This window comes from Carettochelys insculpta, chromosome 6 (genome assembly GCF_033958435.1).
Source record: "Carettochelys insculpta isolate YL-2023 chromosome 6, ASM3395843v1, whole genome shotgun sequence".
In the NCBI taxonomy this organism is placed as follows: Eukaryota; Metazoa; Chordata; order Testudines; family Carettochelyidae; genus Carettochelys; species Carettochelys insculpta.
In genome coordinates this window covers 16,988,978-16,998,782 of record NC_134142.1, presented here as the reverse complement: position 1 = coordinate 16,998,782, position 9,805 = coordinate 16,988,978, and the positions used below count along the sequence as shown (strand labels likewise).

Genomic DNA, 9,805 nt, shown 5'->3' with positions numbered 1-9,805 from the left:
GTGTTGGCCACTGATTGTCTGTTTGGTGCTTGGAACCCAAATTTTCAAAAGTTGGTTGCAGATTTTGGATGTCTCCATTTTAGAATAAAACAAAACACTTTAGCATGTTCATCTTAAGATTTTCATATGTCCTGGTCCACCACAACACCAGCTAAGTCAATAAGAATTGCAAGTGTTCACACCTCTGCTAAATTAAAACAAAGGTACCTCAAGTTATAAGCTGCAAAAGAGAACACTCTTGAAGTCAAGATAGCAGCGTGGGATTTAGAAGCTGTGGGTTTGAGTCCTAGTATTACCACAGATAACCTCTTTAACTATAAGTACTCATTTAATATTTCTGTGCCTCACTTTCTCATCTGTAAAACTGGCATGATAATTCTTCTCTTTTCCCATGCTTTGCCCTGCCAATTTAGACTGGAAACTCTGTGGTGTATTTACAACCTCTGGAAGTCAGTCTTACCCATGAAAGCTCGTGACCGAATGCATTTGTATTTCTCTAAGGTGCTACAGGACTGCTTGTTACTTGTAGCTCTGTGTATATCTGTAGAGCACCTAATACAATGGGTTCTGGTTCTCGTGAGCCTGCAGATGATACCATAGTACAAACAATAAAAATAAAGTTGAATACTCAAAATTACTGGAATGTTTTGAAAATATGGACTTACACGCCTTATCCTCACTATGGGAATTGCTATATTTCTTGTCAGTACAATTAGAGCTACAATACTTACACACCTCAGCGGTGTAAAGTTTGCATAGTGCTTCAGAAGTGACCTATATATTTGTGCCATTTTGTTTTCCATTATAGTTTCTCTGTTTATTTTCAATACATGTTTTATATACACTACTTGAAAGGTATGTTACCTTTGAAAGTTAATATTTGTAATGATATCAAATTACATTTATATTTTTAGGGTCACTGTCTGAATGGTGCCAGCTACCTTCTGAGAAATTGGATTCATTTAAAGATCAGATCTCTCTGATCATGTTATTCAATCTATATCAACAATACCTACTTCATGGTGTTGAGAGGCTTAATTAATTAAATGCTTGAAAAGCACTTTGGGAGCAGCACATGGACCCCATGTATTCAATTTCCCTCAAGCAATTTCTGAATAGTCTTGCTTTTTCTCAGGATCGAAAATGATAGATAATAGCCAGGACCACTAGAGGGTGCTAGTGAGAAGAGAAAGTAGAGCAGCCCAGAAGCAGGGCAAAAAAATGTATTTACTATAATAGTGAAAGAGGAGGGTCTTGTAAAGTGAATGTAGGGCTAGCCAAACTGCCAACCCTAAAGACTAATATTTTTTCTATACTGAGCAATACTGTACAGCCTAGGTGTTTGCTTTGAAAGCTTTCTTGTACCACACAGCTAAGGTGCCTCAACTCTTTTCCCCCATGGAATTCCAGAGAAATAATTCGTTCATCACGCCCATAAAATCCTTGGTCTTTCTGCTGAGTTTATTAGTCTCTTTCTGCTCAATAAGACCTGTACTAAAGCACCACCCACTTCATGTGTTCTCCTAACTAGAAATAAAATAACAGTTGTTAGTGCACTGGCTTAAACTATTCAAATTACCAAACTACCGATGTAAAAAAGCTAGTACAGTAAAGTCTTTCATATCCAGCATGCTATCACTCAGAACTCTCAAATAACTGGCATTTTAACCATATGTAAATTTTAGTTACATTTTCCATAAATACAATATAGTGAAAGTAAATGCAAATAAATACAGCATGAGTTTACAGTGTAAAGTGCTACAGTTGTTAGTAAATAAAGTACTCTGCATACATTTTGTTTGTTTCTCAATACCTTTTCTTGTTTTTCTTTACTGTTATGCATTGCTAGATATACCTCCCTATTATCCAGAATATTTGAATAACCAGCAACCTCCTGTTCCCAGGGCTGCTGGATATGAAACAGTTTACAGTGGTACAAACTGTGTCCTTGAGCCATTCAGTCCTCCCAAAAAAGAAAGAAAGAAAAGCTGCTTTCCATGTAATCCATTGTCATATTTCATACACCTTATTTTTTTTTCTTAAATACAAGAGACGGGTGAATGAGGTTGCCTGCTAGCACAGGCCAACTTCTTTCCTTACTTATGTTAGAAAAAAATCATTTTCAGCTGCTCAGAAATCAGAGAGTAAGAGCCACTGTTTATGTTAGCGTTGAAGGAATGCGGATATATTACACTCTCACAAGACTGGATGGAAGCTGGTTATAAGGGAATTCAGAAAGTACAGGCCCTGCTCCCAATAAAGATGCTAAAAAAACATTGTCTGTGTCTACACTACCTCAATCTTTCAAAAGCTGATCTTCGGGAAGATCTCTTCCAGAAGATCTTCTTTCAAAAAAGTGCGTCCATACACAAAAAAGTGGATTGAAAGATCGATCCACTCTTTCTACAGAGAGCATCCACACAGTCCCCGCTCTTTCAAAAGAACGAGATGGACTGAAAAGACCAGCACCATGAGGACTGCTGTTTCAAAAAAAGGGCCCGTGGAGCGTCCTAACATGTTTTTTTTCAAAAGAAGCTTTTCAAAGGAGGCACTTTTCCTGATGCGGGAGCGGACAGGGGCTTCCAGAATGAGAGCAGCATTCTTTCAATTTCAGATCAAAAGAGCTCATTTTGTATGTAGATGTGCTGCATGTTCTTTCAAAAAAGGGCGGGATTCTCCGAAAGAACATGCTAGTGTAGACATGGGTTTTGTGGGATAAGCAAAGGTGAGTCAATGACACACTAAAGTATTCCTACAAGAAATTTGTTTCCTTTTGTAAATTTAAGGAGATGATAGTTAGGATTCAGACAATGGGAAAACATATTCTCCATCTGTAGTATAACCGTTGTATTGGAGTTCATATATTTAGCCTTACAATACCCCTGTGTTGTAGGGAAGTATTTACGGATTTAAGAACTAAGACACAGCGATGTTATTGTCCTGATTTTCAGAGAAGCTGTGAGCATCCTCACCTCCAAGTTAATTCAACAGAAGTTGTGCACAGAAAATCAGCCCACAAGTGCCTGGACCATAGTTACACGTAAAGTTGATAGCAGAGCGGTCAACGGAACCCAGTTCTCTTGATGCTTAGTTCTGTGCTGTAGTCACAATACACCTCACAGCAAATTTAAAGCACTGCAGAAAGAAAAAGGAGCGGGAAAACTAGTTATTGTTTGCACAGGTTCTGATGAACACCTAACAAAAGATTTTGCCAAAAGTACCAAATGTTGGTTATGATTAGGTTGCATTCTATTCCTTGATTTATTGCATGGCACTGAAAATTCATACCCTGTTACAACACACTGTAGCAATCTAAGCAAGTCCTGTTCCGAGGAAGCATGAGTTGAAAAGTGTGATTTACCCAGAACACCTTCTTTGAATTAAAGCCTTTGATCATGGAAAGTCTTGACTGGCCACATTGATCAATCTTTTCAGACTTTTTCCTATGAATACCTTTGCCTATACAGTAGGAGTCATGTGCACTCCATCACATATGAGTAGCTCTGAGAATAAGGGCCAGGGGAACTACATAAATCTGTACCAGCTACTGATCTGGCCCCACTAGATGCAAGCCAATCAGCCAATGGAAATTAAATCTGTCCTACAAAAGGAGGCTAGGAATCATGATCTCTTTTTCTTTCTGCATACTCCCTAACTCTACAAAACAGATAGAAGGGAAACCTTGTTTGGTGTGGAGCTGTACAAAAATAAGGCACAGACTACCCATTCAGTCTGTAAATTAACACAATTTTTACGATAATGGGGTCATGTAAATACGATAGACAGAAGGACAATGAATTTTTAAATAGATTAACTTTATAAGGGGACAGCAACTGCAAAGATATTTTACTGTCAGAATGTTTTTAAATACTAGTAATGAACAGTAGAGGACACTAAAGGAAAAGGAAATAGCTACAGTCAGACCAAGGAGCTAATGTTGAGTGGAGTTAAGAAGTTTATCATTTCTTTTATGCATTTCATTTTCTTAACCTGTAACTTTTTGACTTATTTACCCATTTTTTGATTAAGGGCATTCAACACCAATTTTTAGTGGTAAGGAAGTATTTTGGCAACCATTAAGCTGTGTGAGATCTGCTACAGCTGGAACCTCTAGTGTGGCAATGTTTCCTGCAGTCCCATAAAGTAAAAAAGGCAGCCTGTATGCATAACCCCTTCAATACATCAGCTTCCATTTTTTAGTCACCTCCCCAGGTCCTTGTTTTTTCAACACTTTTGCTCTAGCAAAGGCCTTTGCAACAGAAGGTTGTGGGCTGTTGTGACTACAGAGAGAATGTAGATTGGAATGTGATGACAGCAGCATGGAATCTGCCAGTTTGTTCTGTCCTGCTGAGATAGCTACGGTTAACGAGATATTGCATCTTTCAGTTAGGTTCCCAGTAAAGGAACTTAAAGCCACCTAGAGGTCTGGAGACTTTTGGTAGCCTGCTCCCACTCCTGGCCTAAGCAGGAGGAGAAGCAAGGCTGGTGAGGATGATGTGTAGTGGAGCACTGAGTTCCGTTTCTCTTGATCCTCTGCTGGTGCAGGGGACCTTGTCTGAGCAGGGTAAATTCAAGCAGAGCCCCACCTTTTCTAACTTCCATCAGAGCCAAGCAATCTTCAGTGAGGTCACCACAATCCTCTCCCTACAGCTGCCACACTCCACTATATCCATCCACAGGCATTGCTGAGGGCGTGGACCTAGCCATAGCATACTGGAGTCTGGATACCCCCGGACTCTGGACAACAGTAGGGTCCAGTGGAATGCCAGCAGCTATGGGAGCTGGTGCCTCCTTCTCTAAACTGTTGTGGAATGGGGAGAAGGCATGTGAGACAGTGAGGAATAGGAAAGCAATACTCTTCCCCGAACACAGATATAGGGAATAGACCCAGCATGCTGCCACTGGGATAGGAAAGAAGGTTTGCCGTTTTATTGGTGCCTCTTATATAAGACATTGCTAGTAAGGGGTTGCTCTAACTGCTGAGGCAAGGGGTTAAGTTGTCTTCAGAGTCCTTGATGTTCCTTTTTGGGGAATCACTTTTTCTTTCATCAGCTCTATCCCTTCCTCTCCTCTTTGTCCTAGCAGAACTTTCTCTAATAACTTCTGAGCAGCTTTGGCTAGTCTCCAGCATCTTTTCCTTTTCTCCTTGGCTGTCCAGCTTCAACAACAATGAGTCTGGTGGCAGTTAAAGGCTGACAATTTTATTATGGCATAAGCTCAACTCACAAAAGCTTATGCCATAATAAAATAGTTAATCTTTAAAGTGCCATCAGACACCTTGTTGTTTTTGGTGAAACAGACTAACATGACTACCTCTAAAATCTGTTTACAGCTTCATCTTTTAAGCCTTCTGAATTAAATTTGTTTGCCTTCAGACATCACTCTGCACATCCATAGCACTTTCCAGCAGATGAGACCCACGTGCTTTGAAAGAACACACCAGTAGAACATCCAAGAAATCAAAATACATGGTGGTTAGATAGTTTGCCCAACGTCCTAGTTGGCATGAGATGCCAGTGACCTGATATCCCAGGACACAGTGGAGGAAGAGAGAGGATGCTGAACTAATTGGCTTCTAGCCTGCTCTGATATGTTCTCTTATGCTCTGCTTACAGCCTTTTTCATGTTAATGAGCTGCAGCCAACTTTTAGTAGTGGTGGCTTAATCTGAAAAATGCTGAGTGGCTTCTCCTCCATTTAGAGACACTGCAAACTCTCTCAAAATTGGGTGCTCAGATTACTAGCTGTTCAGCTATGCAGCAGAGAAATTTTATAAATGGCAAAGGTGCAACACTACTAGTAGCATTTTGCTAGCACTCGGAATCGCATTTCAAAATGTGTGGCATCCTGAGGAGCACTAAAGCATCTAAAATCTTTCATGGGCTCATTGGCAAATGTGCTAACATTGCTGGTTTACCTTGTGTCTGCGTAATGTACAAGACCAAAACCATCGTAATTGCCTACAAAAGTACCCAGCCCTAGGGATACTCAGGCTACAGAAATGCCTAGCTGTATGCTCGGATTTTTGAGCACATGGTTAGTATGAGAGTATTTTTGTGGACAAAGCCACTGTGCCTACATTTAATAATTAGGCCTCAAATGGAACCCTGACATTCATGGCACATCAAGGGTTACCTACTCTAATAAATAGAAGCCAAGGTGAAATTTGACTGATTTGCAACCCCCGCTGCACCTCTGAGCAATTGCATGACCTGCAGCCTGTCTGGTTCTAAACTGCATCCAGGAAACAGCTGTATACCCTCGTGCTCCATACCCTTCATTTCCTCACCCTTGCGTCCCGCCAATGCCCAGAAGGAGACCTTCACCATCTGTGGAGGGTGAGGAGCCCCAGTCGTCCAGTCTGTATGCTACCCTAGTCCCACAGCCAGGAGGTATCTGAGTTGGGAGCCTTCATGGATCCATGAGCATGGGCATGTACCTGACACAGTTCGGCCCTCTCTCTGACATTTGCCCCTTCTGGGACTTGAGGGAGAATCTGGCACGCATTTACATCAAGTGCGCCAGGTTGCAGCTCCTCATATTTGTGTGAAGTTGCAAAATCTCTTTATCAGCACCCTCCGAGGGGGGCCAAAGTAACCATCCATCATACCAGCAGGAGGATGTTGAACGTTGTGGATGGCCCTAAGCCAGGCAAGCAGGGTGCATGCCCAGGTTGTTCTAGTCAAGGAGCTCCATAAGGGACTCTGTGGCACAGACTCCTCTGCATCCCCTTCCCTGAGCTGGGCTGGCAGGTCTCTCCCTGTCGCCTCCCCTTAGCCCACTTGCTCCTCAGCTGGCCAATGCAGGGCTACAGCCCCACTCCTGGGGAGCCCAGAGACTCATGGAGTGAGTCTCTTCCTGCCTGTGCTGCTCGGATTCTGGCAGGGGCAGGGCCCTGTCGGGGCCAGGAGCATTGCGTGAGTGAGTTGCAGAACCAGGCCAGGCAGGCAGTCTAGACAAGGCTGGGAACAGAGCCGAAGTATACCTAGAAGCTGGGAAGAGATGGGGGAGCTGAGCTCAGGACGTTGAGCCAGGCACAGGACTTGAGGGCGGTGGCGGGGGAGGAACCAGGCTGAGGATGGTTGAGGGGGAGTTGGACTGGGAAGGGAAAAGAGCCAGGATGGAGGCATTGCCCAGCTCAGTGACTAGCAGTGAATAAATGCTCCAGGCCCTGCTGGGGAGCGGGCTGTTACCCCTGGAGCCGAGCAGCTGTTCAAAGCTGCCCCACAGGCACCGCACCTCTCTCCTCTTCTGCCTGGGTCTCCAGTCCTGCCTGCAAATCCCTGCAATTGCTCGTCTCCTTTCACTCTGCCTCCCTCTGCTCTGACGTTAAGCCCAGACACCAAGGATTCCCCGTGGACTCTTTCCTCTCCTACTTTCCAGCAGCAGAGGTGTGAGGGAGAGAGACACGCAACCTGGCCAGGGAGGAGGCAAAGTTCCAGGAAACTAAACGAACAAGAAGTCCTGTGGCACCTGATAGACTAACCTATCATTTGGAGCTTAAGCTTTTGTGTGCAAAGACTAAAAGTGGCCTTTGCTCCTGTCTATGATTAACAGTCTCAGAAGGGTGGCCATGTTAGGCTGTAACTCCACAAACAACAAGCAGCCCTGTGGCTCCTTAGAAACTAACCAACTTGACCCTCAAACAACAGAGGGGTGGGGGATGTACCTGGAGCAGCAACCAGGCTACAGGATGCAAGGGAGGAAATGACCTCCTAGCTAGGGAGGAAGATGGACTTGCTCTTGACAATGCTAAAGTAGCTGACAACTTTTATTTAGGGACAAGGGACATTTTTGTCTTGTAGATCCAAGAATCTCCAGGACTGTCTCTCCGGCTGCAGTGTTTTGAAGGAGGGAGAGTTCTAAACAGTGTAGAGTTGAGTGGGGTTTTAAAGGGCCTTTCAAGAATGTAGCACATTCTTCATCGCCCCCAGGGCCTTTAAAACCTACCTGAAATATCCCAAAACTAGAGCCACTGCTGTTCACATGAGGCTTGGCAGGCTTATGGCTCCAGCCCCATTGCAGAAGCATTGCTGAAACTGTGCGCTGAGTTATACCCAGTACAATCCCACTGAGCAGTGAGTAAATCAGGGCAGAACAAACCTCTGGTGCCTGAATAGAATTTCTTTTCTTACTCAACTGTGCACCCCAAGCACCTCTTTACTTTTCAGGATTAGCAGGAAATGATCTATTTGTGGGTGAATGAAAGGCCATTTGGGAGGTGATGGGCCACAGCCCTGGCAGAAAAGGGCTTGAATGAGGACTGGGCTCAGCCGGGCTGGGGCGGGGGAGGTCAGCTATTTCTTTTTTCTCATTCACATGGATTTTGGGTCATGACTGACATCCCAGCCATTACGTAAAACACCTCCCGGTGGCCACTCTCCTGCATACAGCGTATTTCAGTGCCAAGTCCCTAGCCTAGCAGTGGCAGGGCGGGGCAGGGCAGGGTGAGGCTGCAGGGGGCTCTCCCACCCCCCCGTACAGCCAGGGGGCTATGCATGTCACTGCCACGCTGGAGCCTCCACAGTTATTTGTTGGCAAATAAAATTTGCAGAAATTTAAAATACCGTGCAGAGGGTTTTTAATTTTCGGCGCTGAATGCCCTCAGGAATGTGGGCCGGTACGGGGGGGGCACTGGGCTGTTGGGGGGAAATGTGGGCCAGAGGGTGCTGGGGATAGGCACCTGTGGTGGAGATCTCTGAGTGAGGGGGGGAGCATGGGGGCTGTTGGCATAAGGGAGCAGGGCGTACGGGGTGGGGTAGTGACACACTGGCACCGCAGAGCTGGGGCTGGGTGCAAAGGTGGGAGGGAAGTGCAGGGCTAAAGGGTGGAGGTGGCTCTGTGAAGAGGTGGGAGTGAAGATGGCAAAATGCAGGAGTTAGGTTCTCTGGAGGCCAGGGTTGTCCTTAGGGTTTATGGTGCCCTACACGGCGACGGAGGGAACAGAGGAGTAGCTGCTCCTTGGGGTGGCTTTGCACTCATGGCTACAGGGATAGGAGCAGGGCAAGAAGGCAAAGGGCAGGGAACAGGGGGTGCTGCAGCACCCCACATTTTACAGAGGTTCCCAGCTGCTGACAGCCAGAGTCTTTCTCGGCTGTTGCATGGGGCTCTGCTACCAGCCCCACACCTGGGGGCCAGGCAGCCGCTGCACCACTCCCAGGCCCACACTTGTCCCAAGCCTCAGCCCTGTCGGGGCTTCCCCACACAGTGACATGGTCCTGTTCCTCACCCCAGCGAGGTGGAGTGGCTGAGTGGCTACCGGGCACGGGGTGGGAGGGCCTGTAGCTGGCGGTGGGAGCCAGCACTGCCTGCACTTTGCTGGCCTGCTTGACAGCAGTGCCCCTAGGCATGTGCAGCATGCAGCTGCCCAGGGCACCACTACATCTGGGGCACCTGCAGAGGTCACAGGGTACGAATTAGGGTGCAGGAGCGAGCAGGGGTCAATGGCAAAGGGGGCAGAGGGTGGGGGTGCAGGGTGGGAGAGCCCAGGGCACCAAAATACAAGTTCACCAAGAGTGTTGCCTTCCCTAAGGCAGCCTCTCGAACAGGGAGGAGCTCCGCAGCAGTGGAGCCTATTTCCATATCAAGGCAGAGTTCCTCTGGGCCACATTTGGACTACCTGGATGCCTCTGAGGAACAGTAGCTGCTGTCTAGGGGTCTCTGCTCGGTGCCTCCCTTTGGCTCCCTGCTTTTGATCAGTGTTCCCTAAGTTCTTCCAGCTAGGGGTGGAATAAAGTTTATTATGTGCAGATATGAACCAACAGAAACACACGTGACTGGCTCTGGATGCTGTGGGCACTCTGCAA

At 45.9% G+C, this 9,805-nt stretch overlaps 1 protein-coding gene across 1 annotated transcript in view; it reads right to left on the bottom strand.

The window, feature by feature from the left end:
* Positions 1–1,440: 1,440 nt before the first annotated feature.
* Positions 1,441–9,805, bottom strand: part of PPP1R36 (protein phosphatase 1 regulatory subunit 36) — a 66,020-nt gene continuing 57,655 nt past the window's right edge. Inside the window, exon 11 of the mRNA XM_074996368.1 lies at positions 1,441–3,135. Within this exon, the coding sequence (XP_074852469.1) occupies positions 3,117–3,135 (19 nt within the window). The 3' untranslated portion in view covers positions 1,441–3,116. The remainder of the gene's footprint in view (positions 3,136–9,805) is intronic.